The following is a 26468-nucleotide window of genomic DNA, read 5'->3' on the forward strand; positions in this document are numbered from 1 at the left end:
AGAACTAGAAAAGAAGGCCCAGGACAAAGTGGGTTGGAGAATGCTGGTCGGCCGCCTATGCTCCATCGAGAGGGAGTAACAGGCGTAAGTAAGTAAGCAGGTATTTTATATTTAATAAATTAGGTGTTTAAATGAATCAAATAGTCAAAGATAATCAAATTTATTTTTCATAGTTTATCTTTATAAACTTGATTGACCATAAAGTTTACATACAGCATATTCCTATTGTACTCCAACGGCCTTATTTGTCCCCTTTTTTATTAACTGTACATACGCTTAGAGGTTAGCTTAAATCCTTAAAATATAATCAACACCGTAGCGTCACTTAATAACCAAGTGCTAACCAGTGGTTTTACTTGATCAGAGGGAATGTAATCATTATTCAGAAATTGAACTAGAAGTATATGTGACATCATTATCTAAAAAGTTGAAAGATAAGAGTTAGTGTAGTATGACTTCGTCTAACTAATCAGTAACTTATCATACATTATCTATATGATACGAAGGTTGTGTGAGAGATAACATAGACTAAGCTTTTCCAGGCTAAAAGAATTACTTACTGTTGAGCTTATTATTTGTACTTTTATTTGTTGAATTGTCTGAGTGTGTGACAGATACAGATACTGATGGTTGAACACCAGCTGAAGTCGATGAAATTAGTCCTGGTCTTCGAGAGCAGTAATGTGTCATATGTGCGTTCAAAGTATCCAGATTGGAAAATGATATTCCACAATGTGTACACTTTTTATCCCGCCTAGGTCCAGTAGAAGGTAAATTGTTTGAAGATGATGTTAAGATAGAAGTTGATGTCGATGACTTTGTATTGTTATACAACGTTGAATTATGACCACTTGACATTGTTGTTTGTTCTGCTTTCTGACTGTCTAATTAAGAAAAATGAAGAAAAAGTTTCATGAATTCGCAAATGTTTTGACTTCAATAAGGTCAAATTCATCTAGTGGTACAAAATACTGGCAAAAAGTTTCGGACAAATGACTTAAAAATACAACTCCAAGACTACTCATCTTTAGAGTAGATATTAAAATCCAGATTCTTTTAAACAACCAGTTGGTAATTAAAATGTCGGAAATTGGGACTTTGTATATCAAATCGATGCCGCGTTTTAAATGTGGAAGGTTAGTTTTCGGACTTTTTCAATCAGATCAACACTTTCCCACCTGCTTACTTTTTCATACAACTAAAATATACTTACCAGGTTGATATAAAGAGAGGTACTGACCAGAGTAATCATCTAGTATACTCCATTTTATTGTAACGGACAGAACCAACGAACAATTATTTGTCTGATGATTAATAGCACTGAAGGTTGATTAGTAGTTCATAGTTGCAGGAAAATGAGTTTTCTAAACGACTAGATAACTTACTAATAAATTTGGTTATTTAGAATTTCCTTTTACATAGTACAGTTTGCCACAAGATGTTGTCTAAGTTGAATCGACAACTTTGAGGATAAATATATTACCAATATCATGTATCAGATCTTCTAATCGGTAACTCGGAATCAAGTACTTTAACATATACTATAAAACAATTTACTGAAATTGTATAAAAGTTTTTTTTAGAAATAGGAAATCTCTAATCCTATTTTATATAGTTAAGATCATGAATCAATTGAAGCTAGACCACCGTGGAAAGCTTGCAAGCACTGGACGGCCGTTTCGTCCTATTGTGGGACTCCCCAACAGTGCGCATCCACGATCCTGCCTCATGAGATTCGAACCCAGGACCTACCAGTCTCGAGCTAGAGCCCCTAACCGATAGACCACTGAGCCGGCCGGTATCCAACGGTGTTAATATCTAACTTCAACCAATCCACGAAATCGCGCGACCAACTTCCGTTGTACTGAGGTAGATACCTGTCTCTACCTGACATGGATTAGCTCCACTGGCCACGACTTCTCACTAGAACTCCAGGAGTTACTTCATGGATCCAGTCACTGGTGAGCATATGATCTACAATCCATTTATCTATTAATAGTTTGTACATTATTGTTATTACCAAACTAATCAGTGTCTTAAAAATGTTCACAGAATCCTTCTTTTATTTTCACATCTTGGTTGAAGTTAGACATAAACACCATCGGATGCCAGCTCAGTGGTCTGTCGGTTAAGTGCTCTGGTGCGAGACTGGTAGGTCCTAGGTTCGAATCTCGTAAGGCGAGGTCGTGGATGCGCACTGCCACGGAGGAGTCCCACAATAAGACGAAACGGCCGTCAAGCAGTGCTTCCAGGTTTTCCATAGTGGTCTAGCTTCAATTGACTCACGCTTTCAACTAAGTTAATGAGTTTAACATTTATAAACATGGAACTATGTTTTTAGAATGGTTACACTGATCTTATTACGCAATATTAAACTGGTGTGAATAAATACAACATATAACGATATATGCATAGTGATTATGTAATAATAAATCTCTTGAACAATACAAATACCGATCAATAGCAAATCACCTAATGATTACATGATTTTGAGATGGTGGAGGAGATTTATAGCTCAGGTGGGTGATTTTGACCAAACCATGTAGCTCAGAGAACAAACCTATATCAAGATTGCATGATTATCTATCTATGTAGTAAGTTATCTCACACTAAATAATTAAGAAATCAATACCATTACTTATTAACCATCTCCCTTAAAGGCTTATCTACATTGAAAAAAAACAAAAAAACAAAATCAATTTATAGGGTTTGGAAAGTTAGATAATTTTTATCTTTAAGAGAAAGATAAAGAGAGAGAGAGAGGGGGGAGAAATAAGAAAAAAACTTTTTAAAAAAATGACATAATCCAATGATTTATCTATTCAATCTGTCGTTCGTTTACTAAAGAGAGATACTTTAGGAGATAGTATAAGTGTTTATTATCACACAAGAGTTTTCTTTCCATTTTACATTACTGAAAACTCATCACTATATATACCTATATCTGCCTATTCATTAGCTTCTACTATTCATCATCGTTAATAAGACTACTACTAATCTACAACATATCAGTAGTATGATTTGTATGTATATATATTTATAATTTAATCAATCTAATATAGCATTGATTTAGAAGTAAGATATTGTTCTCTCAATAACAATAATAATAATAATAGTATTGTAGGGTATGATAAAATGTATATAGTCATTAACTACTTAGATAAGCTTACCTGATACAATACGTACCACACCTATCAGGAAGTCTTGTGGATTAATATCTGATCTAGTTTGTAATGTGATTGTTTTCAAAATAGCTGTCAATGAAAAACGAATGAAAAAAAGAACGGTAAAATAAAACAAAACAAAGAAATTGCCCAATAAAAATGTAAACAATGTTAGAAATTAAGTATGTAGTATAATTCATTATCAGATTCATTTATCATTGTCATAATCATTTTTATTCATAAGCTGTCAATATCAAAGTTATACATAATCTTATCGTCATCATCATCATCATCATCAATGTCGTCGCCGGGATTATCATTTCTCTTTTTTTTGGAAGAATGACATACAGCGTACAGACGAATCAGATCATGACAAGTATACATTCACTGCCTTCAAACTTCACTGATTTTTTGTTGTTGTTGTTGTTGTTTAAAAACAGATGATAAACTGCGATTAAACGATTCATATGTATAAATGTTATCAAACAAGAGACTAAACATGATAGAGGAAGTTCAAATAATAAAGAGATAAACAATACAACATGATTTGAATCAGTAAAAACTAGTTATAATAATGAAAAGTATAAACATGCTGTTCGAAAATTCTTAATTCATGATCGAACAATTGACTGTGAATGATACAAACTATTTGCAATAAGGATAAGAGTTAGTTGCGTGAACAGGACAACACTATGGAGGCTTCTTCGACACTGAGGCATGCCTAAGAAGATAATCAATAACATACGGAATTCCTATGATGGATTAAACTGCCAAATCGTGCATGGAGGACTGTTGACAGACTCGTTCGAAGTAAAGACCGGTGTTAGGAAAGGTTGCTTACTCTCACCCTTTCACTTTCTCTCGGTGATTGACTGGATTATGCAGACGTCAACAACTGGGGGAGGGAAGCACGGGAAGATTTAGAGTTCGTAGATGATTTGGCTCTTCTATCGTAAATACAACAACAAATGCTGGGAAAGACGACCAGTGTAGCGGCAGCCTCAGAAGCAGTAGGTCTCAACATACACTAAGGGAAAAGCAAGATTCTCCAATATAACACAGCATGCATCAATCGAATCACACTTGATGTAGAAGTTTTGCAGGATGTGAAAACCTTTATATATCTGTGCAGCATCAGTGATGAACACGGTGGATCTGATGCAGATATGAAGGCTCGAATCGCCGAAGCAAGAGCAGCATATCTACGATTGAAGAACATCTGGAACTCAAAACTACTGTCAACCAAGATCAGAATTTCCAATACCAATATCAGACAGTTCTACTGTATGGGGCGGAGACGTGGAGAACTACGGAAGCCATCATCCAGAAGATACAAGTGTTTATTAACAGTTGTCTACGCAAAATACTTCAGATCTGTTGGCCACACACTGTCAGCAACAACCTAATGTGAGAGAGAACAAGCCAGATTACATCCAATGGAGGAAGAAATCAGGAAGAATCGCTGGAAGTGGATAAGACACATTGAAGAAAGCGTTCGACTGCGTTACAAGGCTAGCCCTCACATGGAATCCTGAAGGCCAAAGGAGAAAAGGAAGACCAAAGAACACACTAAGCCGCAAAATGGAGACAGATATGAGAAGAATGAACAACAGTTGGATTGTAGAATGCTGGTCGGCGGCCTATGCCCAATTGTGGTTAAGAGCTAATTAGTGGAAATTTTCACAGAAAGTACTGTCCTTTTACATTCCCTTAGAGGAACATTTTAAGGTTAAGTCTTAACATTAGTTTGTCCTTATATGCATGTGCACATTTACTAGAAAATGAAGGGGACTAAAATCAATTATTAGGCTTTTTTGAAGATTAATACTATGATCTGTTTAATTGACATGTTTCAGTATCGAGAAAAAATTTTGATTACTCTCTGGGTTTATTTCGATACATAATGCTATTTATTATGAACCCCGCAACTTCATTATTCCATTAGTCCTCTATGCATTATCACATGTTAATGTGATTTGATAAACTCTCTGGTAGGTAATGCAATCATTTTAAAAGACTAATATTTGAACGAAGAATATTCTTTTCGATAAATTCATCGTGCATTGGGGAACTACGTTTATAGTTTTCTACGCGCCCAATGGTGACACAAAGGCTAAAAGATGAATTACCTAAAATGACCACCTCATTTTGTATTTATCAGTTCGACTGCTCCAGTGGAGTAAGTTATGCTGGTCGAAGTTCTAGGAATTTACATTTTCGTGCTCATGAACACCTCCCAGCGTGGCTAAGTAAAGGTTTGGTGAACAGCTCGATATTGGCCCATTTAGTACAAAGTGGTCATATTGCCAGTATAAACCAATCCTTTTCAATTATTAATAAGGTCAGTAATTTTTTGCCAAAGCTTGTCAGGCTTAAAGTCCTTCAAACGGCTGAGGCAGTAGCCATTAGGATGGAGAAACCTGAGCTATGAGTACAGGAGAAATATCTCCAACCCCTGATCCTCTCCTGGTCAACCATAAGGCCAATTAATTAATAGTAACCTTAGCTGTTGGATGACCTAATTTGACTATTGTGCTTATGACCTTTCGTAGTCAAATCTTTCTATTATTATTATTATTATTATTATAATTATTATTATTATTGGTTAAACATCATTAATAATCTCCCCAATACATGATTCATTCACTTCGCATTCATCCCTCCTTATTACGTCTCACTAATTTTTCATACAATTTAGTCTTCTATTAAACATTTGATCGAATTGTAATTGCACTATCATATCTCTCTCATCCTATCTGACCCATATTTATTCTGATCACAGATCTTAAATTTCCACTTAACATATATGCATATCTAAGTTAACCTTCAATATGAGTCATATCAACATTAACAATTTTATTCTATCTGGCTTGACAATCCTAAATTTACATACTTTAAACGATGTACTTTGCCCTTAACCTGGCCACTTTTCGGGTTATTAATTTGGATATATAATTGTAGAACCTGAAGAGAGAATTTATTGAAAAGAATATTCTTCATTCAAATATTAGTCTTTTAATAATAATAATAATCAAAACCAAGTGAATTTAAACTTCACCCTATTGCATAAGCAAGTGGCTATTAGGACACAGTAGCTACGTGGATAACGCAATAGCGTTTGAAGCGAAAGGTACTGGGTTCGAGTTCCAGAGTGAACATCAACTCTGAGATGCAGGCACATCCAGATGACGAGTCCTAAGTAGGGCGAAACGCACGTCATGGATTTTACTGCTAGCCACCATCTATCTTTGCTTATAATGCTTGTGAATTAAGGCAATATCGAGGCAATCCTCACAGTATACCCATACGCCAATAAGAGACTGATCAATTGCAATCCTAAACATCAATGGGAAGATTCAAACAAACAATACCAAGTGAATAATAATCATTTGTTGAATGTTAAGCTCTATGTGGAATCATATGTTCAGATTACTTGGTTAATAATCAACTAAACAACACAGTAACTTTGTTTGATGACCACTTTCAACCTACAACTAAAAAGGAACTAGTTAGTTTAAATATACTGCATAAAATTTTACTTCTCATACTTACGATCAACTAAAATATCTAAATTATGTTCATTCTTATCAGAACGTAGACCAGTCTCGTGTATAACTCTTATCCATGTATGTTCTTCTCCAACAGTTAAACTATTTGCATTTTCATGAGTGGAATCTTTGCTCTAAAATTAAAATGAAAACATTTAAAACTAAGTCTTATTAGTGTAATTAGAAAAACACAATCTGACAGAAACATTTAAACCACAATTTGAAATGTACTAAACACATATATATTATCAGAAGGGAGGGTTTTGTGGAAATTTTTTAGTAATTTTATATAGTTGAGATCATGAGTCAATTGAAGCTAGACCATCATTGAAAACCTGGAAGCACTACACGGCCGTTTCGTTGTATTGTGGGACTCCTCCTTGGCAGTGTGCATCTTTGATCTCGCCTCGCGAGATGAGAACCCAGGACCTACCAGTCTCGCGCCAGAGCACTTAACCGACAGACCACATATATATTATGCTTTCTTTGAATAAAAAAATGTAAAGTTATCTGCATTTCGACAGATTAGATAAGAGAATATATATGAATGCATAACTGGTTTAAAAGTAGATGCATCTAATTATGTTTGGTTTATTAAGCGAAATTATATTTTATTTGTAACGAAGGTTTGAACCCTTCCCTTGCTATTGTTATTATTATTATTATTATTATTAATGGCTTCATTCAATATTATATTTGTGGTACAACATAGAACTCTCAGTATAAAGTATTTCAATAAGTTCTCTTCTCTTGTTTCTTCATTGATCCTGACGATAAACATTGAGTGATCGCCAGTTAGATATTAGCAGTTCAGAAACCAACACCTGGATAATGTTCATTCATTTCAATGCATATTGCCAGCCATCACGATGTTTCTGATTGTACTTTTTTGTAATTTGTTCAAAGAAAGGTCGTAAGCTTTTTAAAAACGCACCTGCATAGGTTATGCGGTTAATAGATGTACCGATGTATCAAAACAAAAAAAAACTGGATAACTTGTTGAACTATCTAAATGGCAAGAACAAGTAGCCCAGATATTAAAGCAGGCCTCCAGTGGATAACATTTTTGGCTCTTGAATTGGAAGGCAATGGGCATTAACCCCTGTATGAAAATAAACACGGGGTGCAGGCACATCCAAACGATTGGCCCTTGATAGAATGAATTCAAATGTTAGCCACTATCCAACTCTGTTGAAATTCTAATTTACTGATGGCCATAGTGCTCTGTCCGTTCTCGCGACATATATATATATATATATATATATATATATATATATATATCAGCCAACTGATCCAGTTGTCTAATACTTCCTTAGTATGGTAAAAGAATGTCAGAATTATCCATAGGGCCTTCATGAATCACACTTTTTGGCATTCTTTCGAGTTCAGAAAGATTTTTATGATCTAAAGAATATCACTAATTTTCAGGAAAACAGATGTCTGGATGAATTACATATCTGCTCAGTAAGATCTGGAGTTCCATTTATTGGATTTATTTCAAGCCTCACTTAATTTTATTTGAAAAGATGGGTAGTTTCAGCAGGCAATACATTTAAATTGTGTCCTGAAGCCAAGTACCTGTGGATAAACTCCACGTTGTCAAGTTATCTAGGTGTATTTTCGTCAGTAACTACGGTTATGTTTTCGTTTTTTAGTCTATCGGTTGAATGATTTCTATCACAGAATTAATTAAAGGTATGACTTTTGTTGTGCAATTTTTCTTCTATCACAACTGACTGTGCCACAAATAACATATCCATGGCATGATAGAGTTGCGATTTCGTCGTAGAAATCTTTTCAATTTTTATGTAAGCAAGCAAAAACGACACAGAATGAAACACACCACACATCATGGATTACGATAGCGTGAATAATAATTCCCGCTTCATTTTGGTTAGTTGTCAGGTGCAAGGCCAAATTTACGAACGAGAGTGAAGTTTATCATCATTCAGCCAAATACACAAACCTGTATTCAGTGAATGAGTTAAGACTTAATACTACTTTTAAGTTTATTATTATACAGGAATTTTAGTTTACTATTTATGCACGATTTCGTATTGAGTAGGAAGCCTATTACTCAATGAAACCTTAAATTTGCTTGCTCGGTCCAACATTAAACGTTACGCACACATTATTCATATCAATTCATTAGGAATTCATAGGTCATACTTTTTGCCTCTGTAAAGTTAGTACATTGATCAAATAACTTATAAGACGTTACTTGGTCATTATAGATCAAACCAGATGATGTACAACACCAGGATACGTGTAAATAACTTCAGAAGTGGTAAAACTTTTGGTACATTGTCACAAAAAGATGCTCCATAGTTGCTCAGAGAAAATAACATGGAGCACAAATAAAATTTCACGTTATCTTTTGATCACCATGTAAGTCACTCAATTGGAACGTATTTTTGTCAGAATTTGTGGCATACTAAAAAATTGCAAAAACAATTATTTTCATAGTCGAAATCATGAGTCAATTGAAGCTAGACCAACATGGAAAACCTGGAAGCACTGCTTGACGGCCGTTTCGTCCTACTATGGGACTCCTCAGCAGTGCACATCCACGATCCCGCCTCACGAGATTCGAACCTAGGACCTAACAGTCTCACAAAACATTTATGAATAGAGCTCATTAGTAAAGCCTATTTTACGAAAATACTGAGTTTTGTTCTATACCACAGTTGTTACCAATATTGATCAGTATATTTTGAAAATTACGTGACATTCTAGAATGTTCTCCTAGTGGTGATTGGATGAAATGTCTTCGGCTCTTTCTGGGCTTCTTGAGGCTTCCTTGAGTTTGCCAACGAACCATCCTTACAATAACTTTTACATATCATCACTTATTCATACCAGATCTAAATAAAATAACCCCAAACAATTCTGGATCAACTCGCACTTTTACATGTTGTCAGTATAAATTATCCAGGTTGCTTTTACTGATGATCAATTGTATAGTTAATTCATTAATAAGGCAACTTTGTTTACGCATGATCATACAGTAACTGTCCCAGTCAGTCAGTCAGCTACAACGTAGGACCAGGCAGACATATGCATCGATGCAAGTTGCTGTACCTTGTTAGCACAACAAGATCAACACCGAATTCGTAGAAGTAGTTAATTTAGTGGTGGTGGTGGTAGTATTTAAAAGATAGGTTGTATATAAGGATGTAGTATAGGAAGGAATAAAGTTATGAAGCAATTTCAATCTCAAGGTTTAGGGGAAGATAAAGAGTGTATACACCTACGCTATTGTGATCGATTCTGAGCGATATCACACAGAGTCTCCAACCGTTGGTTACTATAGTCACGTGGACCCCAAACAAGTAGTCTGCATCTACCATCATGGCTTAGACTAGAAATTAGTGACTTCAAGCACTGATGCCACGTTTTGGTTTGGCCACCCCTAACTCTCTTTCAACCATCCCCTACACTAGTCGGCATAGCACGTCGTGGTAATTGGTGTTCAGACATACGTAACAACATATGGCCCAACCATCTCAGTCGATGAATATTTGTGACCGCATCAACTGATTTACCATCATTCCTTAATACCCTGTGTCTAACCTCACTGTCACTTACTCGGTGATCTCAGCAGATACGAGCAATATTTCTAAGACATCTGTGGTTAAATACTAGTAACCTACGAGTATCTTATACCCTTAATGGCAATGTTTCACAGCCGTAAAGTAGAACAGAGCGAACTGCTGCGCAGTATACTCGTTCCTTAATTGATAGACGGACACCTCATCTTCGCCATAGGTGACGTAAATTGACAAAAGCCAAACGAGCTTTTTGAATCAGTGCTGTAACTGTTTTTTCTCAAGACATCTAAAAGTCAGATAAACAGACTAACAGGAAATCATTAGATGTTCATTCAGTTACTAATCAGTATATTTACCTTTAAAACAACCTTAATGGTAAGTTTCACAAATGAATTTGAAAAAAAAAACAATAATGAATATGAATAAGTATTCTATTTTACCTTTACAGTTAATGTAACTAAGAAATCAGGATCAATTTCTGTTGAATAAGCTATAAGCTTTTGTCTAAGTTCTGAACCAATATGAATAAGATATGGTCCCCATGTATGACCAATTGAAAAATGTCCAATAGCACATACTGTTAAACACTTGGATTCATTCATAATAGATATTAATCCTGGTGGTATATAAGATAATGTATTCATTTTACAAGTAGTATTTGTAATGTTACTATTATTATTACTATTATTGTTATTACTAGTAGAATTACTAATTGGAATCAGATTAGTTGAATCATTTGAATATGATATAATCAATTCTAAATCATTTCTTTTCATTGTTATTTCATCATTATTTATAATGGATTGATTATGTAATATAGATCCTGTATCCCATGGAGTTGTACCTGTAATGAAATCAATAATACAAATATATCATTATCATCATTATCCTTCGTACAACCCTAATCTATTAATTTAATATAATCAGATAAAAGCTAAGCAATCAATAAGATATCTATGGGTAATAACTTAATAAATATATAAAAGGATTTGATGTAAATATTATTAGGAAATGATTCATTATCCCATTAGTTTTGTTTAAACTATATAGTTCCTTTAAAGTTATTTGTAATAATAGTATAGGGATAGAATCGAAATACCAAAGACTGAAATGCATAATCTATCAACAATATCTTAAAAACTTAATATACACCTATAGTAATTGGGTTAACAAATATCAGAGTAAGCAAAGATGGATAGTGGCTAGCAATGGAATCCAGGACACGCGTTTCGTCTTATTTGGGACTGATCAGCTGGATGTACCTGCATGTTCACTCTGGGACTTGAACGCAGTACCTTTCGCTTCAAACGCCATCGCGTTATCCTTTCGGCTACTGTGTCCTGATAGCCACTTGCTTGTGCAATGGGGTGAAGTTTGAATTCACTAGGTATTGTTTGTTTGAATCTTCTCATTGATTTTTAGAACTGCAATTGGTCAGTCTCTGATTGGCATATGTGTATACCGTTCGTATCGCCTCGATCAATTGCAGTCCTAAAAATCAATGCGAAGATTCAAATAAACAATGCCAACTGAATTCAAATACCAGAGTGTCTCTTACATTTTAAATGTATACCCAATGTTCAATAGTTAAAGCTGGTCGGCGGCCTATGCTCGATTAAGAGTAACAGGCGTAATATATATATATATATATATATATATATATATGCCTAATCTTACGTTTTAGCTGACCGACTGATATTGCATATGAAACATTATAACTGAAAATAAAATACTTTAATCACTAAGAATAAATCACTATAGAATAAATGTAGCTTAACAATTTCAGTGACATTAGAAAGGGGGTTTCTGGAGATTTTTTAGTAATTTTATATGGTTGAAATCATGAATCAATTGAAGCTAGACCACCATGGAAAACCTGGAACCACTGCTTGATGGCTGTTTCGTCCTAGTGTGGGACTCCTCCGTGGCAATGCGCATCCACGATCCTGCCAGGTCTGTTGTGCAATATCAACTCACTGAAGACATTGGTGAATGGTTACTCAACTTCGTGGATTAGTTGAAGTCAGACATTAACACTGTTGGATACCGACCGGCTCAGTGGTCTAGTGGTTAAGCGCTTGCGCGTGATACCAGTTATAATGATAACTAAATATTTTTTTACATTTACATTTAAATTATACAAAAATTTTTTATTTTAAGGTTAACGCCAAATGATTATCTTTAAAAAAAAATCTATTTCATATTGTCCATCGTTTGTTACCTAGTCAATTTTTGTTATTGTGTGTATGTGTATGTGTGTGTGCGCGTATTTTTTTCTTTTCGCTGTCTCATGTATCCCAATTTTAAAACTTTAGTCGATGTTATTAATTAATGGGATTGTTTTTAAAGAAAAAGGTAAAAAAAAATAAGTTTCTCCACCATCTCAGAATTCATTTAAAACATGAATTAGTATTTTTTTTGTTGTTTTTTTTTCAGTTTTTATCTTTAGGTCAATCTATAAAGGTCAAATGGTTACCGATTTATAAATCTCCCTTCATATCTCTCTATAGATATACTACATTATACAGGCAAACACATCAAACAAATAAGAGTGAATGATCAAAATGTTTTAAAAAAAAAGAAAGAAAGAAAACAATTAGGGTTAATCTATTATCAAGATTTTGATAAAAGCCAGGGGAGTTTTTAATTTTCTATCCAATATGCCCGAAATTATTTTACTGATAATAATGATAATGCGAGAATCATTGTATTTACTTACTGGAATATAAAATTTTATATGTATGCATTTATGTTTCATATACTAGCGATAGTAAATCTATTAGATAACTGATGGAAATCAGCTGGAATCTTTAAAACCATATTTCATGTTAGCTGACATTTCTCATATCAACTAATTTCAAAGTGAGAATCTTCAATATAAACATCAAGACAGTCAGTTCTACTGTACGGCCCCCAAATGCCCTGGTACGGCTGAGAGTGGGGAGAGTATGCTCTCCCTCTCGAAATGCTCTCATATGGCCACGCGAATATATAGCCTCTGCCAGAGAAGTCCTACTCACTGCCTTCTCGCACCACGGGTGTTGTTCACAAAAGTGAGAGGACGAAAAGCGAATGTCCGGCGCATTAACCGGGTTGGTGGATGTGGAGAATCCACCTAGGGGAGTTGGAAAACCCTGATTCAAAACCAATGGTTCACATGGGCTCCAGGATCCTGAAGGAACAAATGGCGTATGAACCAACTGTTGGTCACCGGCTACCATGGGACTGCATCTCCTTACGATGCTCCACTGCCTTGTGGACTAGACCTTTAGATCAAAGGCTCCGGGTGTGGCCCCCTAAGAAAACCACGTGCTTCAGTCTGGGCACCTGGTCAGTATCACAGCCCTCACACAAATCGAATGAGATTTGTGAGGCGCATATTTATCTGGTGCTTCCTTGTACCAATATTTATGTGTTTAAATAAATAAATAAATAAAACGGAGCTGAAACGTGGAGAACTACTACGTCCATCGTCAAGAAGGCACAAGTATTTATAAACAGTTGTTTACGCAAAATATTGAACATTCACTGGCCGGATACTATCATCATCATCCTACTGTGGGAGAGAACAAACCAGCTTCCAGCTGAAGAGGAAATTAGGAAAAGACGTTGGAAGTAGATCGGACATACATTACGGAAATCACCAAACTGCATTACCAGGAGAGTCCTAACTTGCAATCCTGAAGGGAAGTGGAAAAGAGGAAGGCCAAAGAACACATTACGCCGGAAAATAGAAGCAGATACGAAAAGGATGAATGTTAACTGGGAAGGATTACATAGGACAGGGTTGGATGGAGAATGGTGGTGTGCGGCCAATGCTCCTCCACGAGAGGTAACAGGCGTAAGTAAGCAAGTGACACTTCTCAGTTTGTTATAACTGGAATTCCCAGGGAAATTATATTCACTGAATGATCTGAATAGGTGTTAGTAAGTATCATGAGCTGATATGTTCAGATTGCAGTTGAAATGCTTAGACAATTTATTGTAGAGTCAAATTAAGGACTGAAGTTAGCCTGATTAATAAATTACGATTTCATGCAAGCGACTAATGAAGTCTCGTATATCATTTTTATCAGCACTAAAAATGATAGCTGGGATCACTTTATATCATGATGACAAAATGTCCCTCCTACTTAGTGACTCATTACAGTTTATCAGATCTGGCTTTTGGACTCATCTTTTTGTATCAGGATATTGGATGGTTGTCTAGACCAAAAAAATGCGAACCAACCTATTTCTTCAACATCATATATTTTTACCATTAAGGTCCTGACTAGAAAACTGCTTAACCGAACCTTAAGATCAGTTAATTCCTTTTGCTGTCAATATATTTAAGCAAGATAAGAAAACACACATTTGAGATTTATTTGAGAGGATTATTCGCCAGTTTACACTACCTAAAATATAAATGGTGTGTTTAGTAAGTTTAAACCAAGAGTCTTATGATGATGAATATGGGTGTTAATTAATATAAACCATTTATTAATAACTAACATCATGGGATATTCTGGGCTAAACAATTACTGAAAACCATGGATACTGAATAGCTGCTCTATCCTATTCTGGGACTTAGCAGTGCACATCGAGGACACCGCCACTAGAGATCGAACCTTAGACCTTCGGTCTCACGTAAAGATTTAACCTCTAAACCATGGAACCAACACTCAGTGAGTAAGAAAATGAGATTTTATGACGTTTCGTGAATCAGTGTAAGCCGTTTCTTCAGAGAATAAATAACCAAATCAAAATTAATCCAAGTTTATTTATTTGAAATTATCAAGTCAAACCTTGGTAATGTTACCAATAACACTTAATGGTTTATATATTTAATTTTAATCAATTAGTAATATTGCACAACCATCTTCCAATGTACTGAATGGATAAATACATCACACTATTCCATACTTGAACGAAACAGCCGTATGCTTCATGGTTGTCAGTAGTTGTTTAACTACTATCATTACGTGATGTTAATAGACGAACCGATCAGATTTAAGATAGGGCCTCTTGAGTTTTTGCGCGAACTTCATTCTTTCATGTAGCTACAAAGGATTTTTGTCCTGTAGCTGATATAGATTCATGCTGAAAACTCTCACCTTAATTTCTCATTTTAACCACTAGCCCTAACTCCTAGACCTAGTTTCCAAATCCGTTTTGAAACTAATAAGTGGTTGAAAACTTTTAGGGTCACATTTAGAATCACTCAAAGTCTCTAATAATGGCATCGCCTGTATTTTTAATGATTTTTAGACTAGCAGTTTAAGTACATTACACAAAGATTTCGTAATGTGATGAAAACACAGATCACTAATCAGGGTACTAACAATTCTATGTTCCAATCGGATGATGATGAACAAGGATTTTTATTGAGTTCAGAGTTATTTCACACATTCTGTATAAAAAGCGAATCTTAAGGTTGACAGTAACAAGGAATACAAAGGATAAAATATCGAAACAGCCTTTGATTCTGCTATATCTAGAACTTAAACTCTTTGATATACCGCGTACAACTTGAGCACTCGAACGCTAGAACCCACCAAGTAGCAAATGAGAAGACAGAAGACGAGTACGCAGGAATGCTGTTCCAAACACTGTCAAAAATGGTACGAAACTTTCAGATATTTATAGTTTTGGGGAAGAACGTAATCATCATTATAGTCAACCAATCCGTATACAGGGGTTTTTAGCATTTACCCAATAGGGAAGCTACATGCAGAGATTCTGGAATGCTATTCCAAATATGATCAGTGGAATATCTTCGGCTCTTTCTGAGCTTCTTAGAGCTTCCTCGAGTTCACCCACAGGCTGTCCTCACATCCCCTTCTTTAAAGTCTCTTGTGTAAGACTTTTTCCTCGGGTCGACCTGACACTTGGTTACTGCATCCCTCTTGAAGGTTGTGCCGCTTTGCCCTTCCGTCTTTTATATCTTCTACATTCGTTCTCCTTAGGACTTTTTTGAGATGAATCTATGAGCATTTGAAACGGGAGTCAGCTTTGTGTGATCAATGTTCTACTATCCTTTTGAATTTGTTTTATATGTCTTATGTACGTTCCAACATTTCTCCGAACTAGGTACAGTACGTTTCCAATCCAACGTTCTATAACATCTAGTTCCTACTTCCTATTACCGTGATGTGACTTGACAAGTGCCCTTTCCCCAACCTGGAAGCTGTGAGTAACCGTTCGGTACTTGTTCGTAGGTTTATTTGTCTTGCTGGGTGGCAACATACTGTTAAAGACTGTCCGAATTTTCCTTCATTGGTTACCGCGAATTCCGAAAGCGTATACATGATTTTATGGAATGGGCTATCTATCTATATAAACTTTTGAAAATTTACATGTTTGCCGACACCTATATTGACACTTATGACAATAAGTTAACTACTAACACTAGTATAGATTTTACAGTTTTACTCATCCTTCACCAAGTCTTTTGAGGAACTCCAAGAACATCTATCTGAATCAAAATGATTAAGATCAAGTTGATAAATTGTAATGAATTACTATTTGGTAGTTCATAAAAAAGGTTAGAATTTTCAATACAAATGTCAAGACAGTTATACTGTATGGGGCGGAAACCTGGAGAACTACGAAAGCCATCATCCAGAAGATACAAGTGTTTATTAACAGTTTATTAACAATCTACGCAAGATACTTCGGATCCGATGGCCAGACACTATCAGCAACAAGTTACTGTGGGAGACAACAAACCTGATTCCAGTAAAGGAAGAAATCAGGAAGAAGCGCTGGAAGTGGATTGGGCACACTTTGAGGAATTCACCCAATTGTGTCACAAGACAAGCCCTCACATGGAATCCTGAAGGTCAAATGAGAAGAGGAAGACCAAAGAACACACCACGCCGAGAAATGGAGACAGACATGAGAAGAATGAACAAAAGTTGAATAGAACTAGAAAAGAAGGCCCAGGACAGAGTGGGTTGGAGATAGCTGGTCGGCGGCATATGCTCCGTTGGGAGTAACAGACGTAAGTAAGTTCATAAAAAATACAAAATCTCGTCATATGTATTCTTTGACATAACAAAGAAATGATACTATTCATGATTGAAAGAAAAGTTTATAATGATTTCTATTCAGCAAATCCATAGCAACTAAATGAACCAAATTACTTGATCTTTAATAAAACTCTTTTCAAGCTTATGTCTAAACAATAAACAGTAACATTATGAAAGAACTGAATATATAGAACTAGACTAGGTACAACTACAATACAAATATGTATGTCACTTTCAGAGTAAATATTTATGCTAATTAATCTTGTAATGATAAATTTCATTATATGGTTACATTATCATAATTAGAACCATGATAAATCAATTAAGATTAGAGGTGAATAGTTTGAAGATTAATAAAAACTAGGTAGTAAGATCTAAACTACATTCAATGACTTAACAGAATGATACACCCTAAGAACGTATCTATTTTACTCTTACAAGCTTAACTTACAAATAGTACTGAGTAATAATGCCAGGATGTATGAGATGCGTTTCTCCCCATCTAAATGTAAATTGTTACTCTAGGACTGGCCTGCGTCAACACCTGAACTAAGGATAGGGAGTGAAGTAGTTGAACGCATCGACTACTTCACTTATCTTGGAAGTCTGATCAGCCTTGACGGGTTGGTGTCTGACGAAATCTCAGCACGGATTCAAAAAGCTCGTTTGGCCTTAGTCAACATATGTCACCTATGGCGAAGGTGGGATATCCGTCTATCAATTAAGGGATGAGTATACTGCACAGCAGTTCGCTCTGTTCTACTTTACGGCTGTGAAACATTGCCATTAAGAGTAGAAGATACTCGCAAGTTACTTGTATTTAACCACAGATGTCTTAGAAATATTGCTCGTATCTGCTGAGATCACCGGGGTAAGTAATAGTGAGGTTGGACACAGGGTATTAGGAAATGATGGTAAATCAGTTGATGCGGTCACAAATATTCATCGACTGAGATGGTTGGGCCATATGTTGTTACGTATGTCTGAACACCAATTACCACGACGTGCTATGCCGACTAGTGTAGGGGATGGTTGAAAGAGAGTTAGGGGTGGCCAAACCAAAACGTGGCATCAGAGCTTGAAGTTACTAACTTCTAGTCTAAGCCATGATGGTAGATGCAGACTACTTGTTTGGGGTCCGCGTGACTATAGTAACCAACGGTTGGAGACTCTGTGTGGCATGGCCTAGAATCGATCACAATGGCGTAGGTGTATACACTCTGAATCTTCCCTTAAACCTTGAGATTGAAATTGCTTCATAACGTTCTTCCTTCCTATACTATATCCTTATATAAAACCTTTCTTTACTTCTATGAATTTGATGTTCATGTTGTTGTGCTAACGAGATATGGCAACTTGGACCGATGCATATATGTGCCTGGTCCTACGTTGTAGCTGACTGACTGATTTGGTACTTCTTTTATCTTTACTCAAAATAAACCACAGTAAGTTGTTATACAAAGAATAAATTAATTTCTACAATAACTAAGCACAAAAAATAACTAAACATAATGATACTATTCCATCTATTGAACTGGATCTATAATTTAAGCATCCATTTCAAAGAATTCGAATCTAGTAAAATCGTGCTACTGGGCTGTAAATTTTCTCAACTCCAACAATCCTTCCACATACATAAAAATCCACAAAGTAGATGAAAAATAAAAGATTAAGAAAAAGTTCAAGTGATATTACTTACTAATAAAACTATATCTATGAGTAACCAAGTAACTTATTGATCTTTATTATGGATCTAACTTCTTGAACGATCATTTTTTTTTACATAGATCACTTATAGAAATTAAAATTACTGCACTGAAGTATGTCACTCTTATAATATATGGTAGATTTTATATCCAAATTGAAAGGTAAGAATGAAATGAGTTTAAATAACTAGTCGATTGATAAGTCTTAGTAGGTAATTTATCATGTATCTATGAAAGTAACAGTTTATTCTGATATATATATATATATATTATTTGTTTATTTATGTGAACACATAAATATTGGTACAAGGGGGCACCAGATATATATGCACGACACAAAAAATTGTCATTTCATTTAATTGTGTGAGGGCTGTGATACTGTCCAGGTGCCGAAACCGAAACAGGTGGTTTTCTTAGACGGCCAAACTCGGATCCTTTGACCTAAAGAACTGATCCACAAGGCAGTCGAACATCGTGAGGAGATGAAGTCCCATGGTAGCCGGTCACCAACAATTGGTTCATACGCCATTTGTTCCCTCAGGAAACTGGAGCCAGCCCATCTGCACCATTGGTTTTGAATCAGGGTTTTCCAACTCCCTTAGATGGACGCGTCGTGTCCACCAACCCGGTTAAAGCACCGGACATTCGCTTTTCGTCCTCTCAATTTCGTAAACAACAGTAATGCCCCGAGAAGGCATTGAGTGGAACTTCTCTGTCAGAAGTTATATAAGTGTGGTGATGTTAGAGCATCTGGAGAGGGAGAGTATACTCTTCCCACTCTCAGCTGTATCAGGGCATTCGGAGGCATATATCTCTGGTACCCCTTTGTACCAATATTTATGTGTTTAAATAAAAGGACTTTCTATATCTATCTTAAAACATTGTTTCATATTATCTATATGTTTATCTATATACCTATCTATCTATCTATCCATCTATCTATCTCTTAAAAGTGGTTTTTTGTATTTCTTATTCTTTATTCTTGAATATAGAATCATCATTTTAACTTTACGTCATTTATTTAGTTTCATCTTATCATTTTATATATGACATTTTAGTTTTTTATTGTTTATCAAGTCTACGTAGTGAATAGATAAGGAAATTAGAACAATTTGACTATGTCCTTTTATTATGTATCCATTAGTGATATTCTTTAATCAAAAAATTAATTTTCTTTATCTGATGATAAGACAATGAGAGTTTAGAAGAAAAAAAAATTGATTTACATAGATAGATTCATCATTATCATTTAAAGAATAAGGAGTATTTATTTTCAGAAGAAGTTATATACATTTGAATTAGTGAAGATTCTGAAATTAGGATAAAATGATCTCCACATGGTCCGGTACGGTTGAGAGTAGGGAGGAGCCATCCTTTCTCTCTAAATGCTCTCATATGGCTACATGTATACAGACTCTGTTAGAGAAGTCCTATTCACTGCCTTCTCATGACGGGGGTGTTTTCTACGAAATTGAGAGGACGGAAAGCGAATGTCCGGCGTTTTAATCGGGCTGGTGGACATTGTGAGTCATTAAGGGGAGTTGGAAAACCCTGATTCAAAACCAATGGTTCACATGGACTCCAGGATCCTGAGGGAACAAATGGCGTATGAATCAATCGTTGGTCACCGGCTACCATGGGACTGCATCTCCTCACGATGCTCCACTGCCTTATGGATCAGATCTTTAGGTCAAAGGCTTCGGGTGTGGCCCCCTAAGAAAACCACCTGCTTCAGTTTGGGCACCTGGACAGTATCACAGCCCTCACACAAATCAAATGAGAAGAAAATCTACTGAGTTATTAGTGATTAATTAACTTTATCCTCACAGAACAGTAGAAAACTTTTATTTCCAAATGTTTTATACGGTCACATTATATAAACTATCAGTGAAATTACAATGAGATCAATCTTCTAAAGAGTTATCAGCATAAAATCAAATTTAATTCTGTCATGTTGGTTACGTACCATGGTTTTAAATCATGAAAACCTTATTATTTATGAAAGCGGCTATCAGGATTCAGTAGCTGAGTGGATAACGCGATGGCGTTTGAAGCGAATGGTACTGTGTTTCGAGTCCCAGAGTGAACATCAACTCTGAGATGCAGGTTCATCCAGATGACGAGTCCCAAATAGGACAAAACGTGCATCCTGGATTCCACTGCTAGCTACTATCCATCTTTGCTTATAATGCAATGCGATATAGTTTTAATTAATTAAATTTAAAAAAATAACTTTAGTCAGTCAGTCAGTCACAACCTAAAACTTCGTACGTACGTACATCAGTTCAAGTTGCCATACCCTATTAGCACAGAGATGCAGTTGTCCATTCAAATCCCATAGTGGTCGAGGCAGTAAAATAACTTTCTTAAAAGAAATTATTAGTATTTAGCCAAGATTTGTTAATAACATCAATGGATAAGTTATTCGTGGTTTATTAAGTTTAATGTTATTATTATGCTACACATTTGTAGTATGGTCTCTGCAATACAGGAAAATGATGTACATTTAGCACTTACGTATTTTAAAAAGATAAAAATCTACCATCTTGTATCTTTTTAATCTTTAACAGTCCTTTAGTTGATATCAGTCAGTGATAAAATTGCTTCAACAATGTGCTCAAAGTTTAATATCACTTCCATTAAGTGCCTGAGAGAGGACCACGAAGAACAGTCTTCAAGTAATCTAGGTTATGACCGAATAGTGGATTAGTCCAGTCCTAGTCGATCGCTCAAGTTAGCCCATGTGGTTTTAGGCCCACAATGCCTGCAGTCCCACAAAGAGTCCTTAGGTCGTATTTACTAAGGAATAAGTTGGTGATTGAATTGATAGGCTGAGTGGAATCTAAATTCATTTAGTATTGTTTGTTTGAATCTTCCCATTGATGTTTAGGACTGCAATCGGTCAGTCTCTAATTGGCATATGTGCATGCTGTGCGTATTGCCTCAATATAGCCTTAATTTACGAGCATTGTAAGCAATGATGGATAGTGGCTAGCAGTGGAATCCAGTTTGACGCGCGTTTCGTCCTATTTCGTACTCGTCAGCTGGATGTACCTTCATCTCAGAGTTGATGTTCACTGTGGGACTCGAAACCCAGTACCTTTCGCTTCAAATCTAGTTTTTTATGTAATTACTCCCCTTGTGAATTTAGATAAAGTCATGAAGACAATTGACGCAGAATAATATGACTTCTCCTGAGCTGCTTATAATCTTGTTTGTATAGTCTAACAAAACGATCTGCAATAACTAAAGCACTTAATTCAACCTAAACAATTCCCCCTCACAAAAGAAACATATATATACTTCCTTTGACATGATGCTTTGTACTAGTCAAACGAAAGCAAGTAGAAATTTAGGGTTACATTAAAAAGAACAGTGAATGCCTTCCAAAACAATAATAGCCTGTCACTGCTAAAGACTAAAATATCTATTTACAACATATAGATGATCAAGTCAAAATGAGGTTTTCTCAGCCTTATGTAAGTCATTAAGCTCAGTCACTATGCGAGGCAATTGTTCCCGAAAAATTTAAAAAGAAAAAGAAAAGTAAACAGTTGAAATGGTTCCGTAATGTACAGTTATAAAATAGTCACGAATGGAAAACTAACTAGAAACCCGAAGAGAATCAGGGAAAGCCACAGTAAACTGAATACCTGTTTCAGGTTTATTCATGATTCGTTTGAAGTAATTAAAGTCACAATCACGTGATAAGAAATATCTTCAAAATCTACCAGAGAAAATGCAAAATTCGACAATCCTAACTTTTTAATTCAGTATACTACGATGTTTTTTTCATGATAACTATTATAACACTAGAAAAGAATCTAATAAAACAAAAAACCAAGAATGATAATATATTATGTAGTTAAGATCATGAGTCAATCGAAGATAGACAACCATGGAAAACCTGGAAGCATTGGACGTCCATTTCGTCCTATTGTGGGACTCCTCGACAGTACGCATCCACGATCCCGCCTCGCGAGATTTGAACCCAGGATCTATCATTCTCGCCTGCGAGCACTTAACCTCCAGACCACTAAGCTGGCCGGCACCCAACGGTGTTAATGTCCAACTTCAACCAATCCACGAAATCGAGCAACCATTCACTAGTGGAGTTCAAACAGGTCTGTTGGGAGATATCAACTCACTGAAGACATTGGTGAATGGTTGCTCGATTTCGTGGATTGGTTGAAGTTGGACATTAACACCGTTGGGTGCCGGCCAGCTTAGTGGTCTGGAGGTTAAGTGCTCGCAGGCGAGAATGATAGATCCTGGGTTCAAATCTCGCGAGGCGGGATCGTGGATGCGTACTGTCGAGGAGTCCCACAATAGGACGAAATGGACGTCCAATGCTTCCAGGTTTTCCATGGTTGTCTAGCTTCAATTGACTCATGATCTCAACTATATAAAATTACTAAAAAATCTCCACAAAACCTCCTTCTGATCATGATAATATCTGTTAAAGTTATCTAACATAATTAATTGTATAACTTAAATCATTAAACCCAAATAATTCTTATAATCTTCATGAATTTTTTCCTTAAATTATATAACTATTCAAAGGTGATTGTCATTCAGTGTTTATGTTACGAATAATTTGAAAGGGAAATAGCTAACTAACATGTAATAAGATTATTATTCTATTTTGTAAAGGTATCCTACACGAATAAAAAAAGATTATTCAAAAGAAAGAAAGTGACATATTGTGAGATGTTTGAGTAATAAAACCATTCTGATTTATAAATTATGAATCACTGTTTCCAATTGGTTACTCATAACATGTCATTTGTAAGACCCATTTGAATTACAGCCGATGAGATCATGACGAAAGTAACTTTATATCTACCGTCCTCCACATAGCTGGAACACAGTATTCTGAGAATGATTGTTCAAATGTCAAGGAATAATCATATGACACTAAGGTTTTCACAACAAACAAGTCTGTGGATAATACAGAAACATCAGTTGAGAAAATCTTACTGGTCATAAGTAAAATCGTACGAAATGTACACAGTATATTACTCAAAACAACAGAAATAAGTGACGAACTAATTTTTTAAATATCAGTATACAAACTGGTTAAAGCTACCATGATCATTCTTCACTAAAGTTCATGTATATGGATCATTTACTAAACAACAAATATCCCCATTGCACAAGTGAGTGGCTATCAGGACTTTGTAGCTAAGTAGATAACGCAATGGCTTTTAAAGCGATCGGTAATGAGTTCGAGTCCAGGAGTAAACATCAACTCTAAGATGCAGGTACATCGAGCTGATGAGTCACAAATAAGACGAAACCCGCGTCCTGTATTCCACTGCTAGCCGCCATCCATCTTTGCTTATAAACATCATTATTCCCTAGAAAATAGATCATATCACCCTGACCAGATAAAATAAATGATATCATACGACTATAAATTGTGTTAGATTAATTAAGATGAATATCATTCATAACACTGGACAGAAAAAATGGAGGTAAACAAAACTTTCCGAGTTAAGTTAAGAATGAAGGTGAAACTTAATTGATGAACCGATAAACTAGAGGATAATTTCAAATAGATCAGTTGATATGATAGTACCATTTCAATGACCGATTTTCTATTTGATAAATAAACATACAAAATTAAATGGCATTTTTGATTGGAATCAGAATATTGATATCCCTATGAAAATTATGTTTCCCTTTCCCTTGAAAAGTTGTTACTAGGCAAACATTAGTATTTGGGTGGTGTTCTACAAACAGATATCTCTATATTTTATTGATATGTTTAGATTGATAAGATCCAATAATGAGAGTGACAGTATATTTCGTAATAGTTGAGTTTTTGAAATCAAGATTTAATAACTAATCTCTGTTAATGTTTCGTAACTCATGCCATGCTATGAAAGAGTACATAAAATAGTTGAATATTTATTGCTATCAAATTTGTACTAATTGATCATTGATGGGGGGGGAACTGAAATATACAAACAGAAGAATTCTTTCAGTTAAGGAAGTTATGACCACTCTTTATGAAGAAAGTAAAAGAAGGTTACAGCAGGATCTCCACTAGCTTCTACTCTGAGCCATATCTGATAACGTTTCTAGCCACTATGTTGCACCATCTCCTGGACCCCAGTCAGGGAGTCGTGAAGGACAAACAGAAGCCAACCCTTTGCAGCTTTCTTTCATACCATGACACCATGTCATATACTGACCACCTTTCCGCTTTTTCCAACCAGTCCTAGCGTCGGTAAATAATGCACGACGTGGAATTCTCTGGGACGACATTCGCAGAACATGTCCAAGCCACCGAAGTCGGTGTTTCAAGATGGTGACACCAATTGGATTGTCGTTGTTTAAAATATATATAACATATTGAGCATAGATGATAAATAGTGACTAGATGATATATTGAACAATACTGACTTCTCATCACTAATCTATCACATAAATAACCGAGTCATGAATAAATCTTTTTAAATGAAATCATAGTTATAGAAAGCATTCTGTTCAGTGTAATCTAACAGAATACTTTGTCAAAGTCATGATTTCACGAGTCATTGTTAAAAACTATCCATACCAGCGGTGGTATTTTCTTCTTCGATAGTTTGATTTATTTGATGGATTGAAACTATTAGTAGATTGAGTCAAATGTTAGGAACTTCATAATTTATCTCATTTACAACTGACAGTATGATCCTAGTTATGAAACTTTTTTTTTCTTGATGGAGTTTTATCCTCTGAAGTTTGTGCTGATGATGTCGTTCAAACGAACAATGAAAAATCCACGACCAAACCATCCAGCTCAGAGAACAAAACTCCATCCAAATCACCCACATGAGCTACAAATCTTCAACATTTTTAAATTTTTGATGGAGTTTTGTTCTCTGAGCTGGATGGTTTAGTCGTGGAGCTTTCATCCTACTTCTGAACGAAATCATCAGCACAAACTTCGGGTAGAAACCTGTATCATAAGCAGTAGATAGAATTTATCTGTTGAAGATTCTTAGAACATAATGAAATAAATAAATATACTACTTCTACCCGAAGTTTGTGCTGATGATGTTGTTCGAAAGAACAATGAAAGCTCCACAACCAAACCACCCAGCTCAGAGAACAAAACTCCATCAAAATCATCCGCCTGAGCTACAAATCTCCACCATCTCACAATATATTATAATCTACGACTTGTGACTAACAAGACAAATTATGATAACTTGTACAATATAACATTACAGGTATACTTTTCACTAAAAAAAAGTAGCTTGTTTATATTAAAATAAACCAATCAATCAGCTAAGATTAATCCAGTCAATCTAAATCATTGACTCTTGTTTAATTAAGATGTTTAAACTAAATAATTACTGGGTTTTTTTAATCACTACCTATTTACATTTAGTTAAGTGAAACAAAATTCAAACTTCCAAAGTCAACAAATTGATTAAAAGCCTGTTTTAAGCATATAATTCATAATTATATAATTGAGATCATGAGTCAATTG

The 26468-nt window shown here is 35.4% G+C and overlaps 1 protein-coding gene across 1 annotated transcript in view; it reads right to left on the reverse strand.

The window, feature by feature from the left end:
- Smp_018980 (hypothetical protein) overlaps positions 1-26468 on the reverse strand; it is a gene marked incomplete at its 3' end in the record, with an annotated part of 46448 nt that overhangs the window by 13623 nt on the left and 6357 nt on the right. The window contains exons 2-5 of the mRNA XM_018799744.1: positions 10704-11107; positions 6717-6846; positions 3171-3254; positions 561-884 (exon numbers count right to left, since the gene is read on the reverse strand). Of these exons, the coding sequence (XP_018651502.1) occupies positions 561-884; positions 3171-3254; positions 6717-6846; positions 10704-11107 (942 nt within the window). The remainder of the gene's footprint in view (positions 1-560; positions 885-3170; positions 3255-6716; positions 6847-10703; positions 11108-26468) is intronic.

This window comes from Schistosoma mansoni, chromosome 3 (genome assembly GCF_000237925.1).
Source record: "Schistosoma mansoni strain Puerto Rico chromosome 3, complete genome".
In the NCBI taxonomy this organism is placed as follows: domain Eukaryota; kingdom Metazoa; phylum Platyhelminthes; class Trematoda; order Strigeidida; family Schistosomatidae; genus Schistosoma; species Schistosoma mansoni.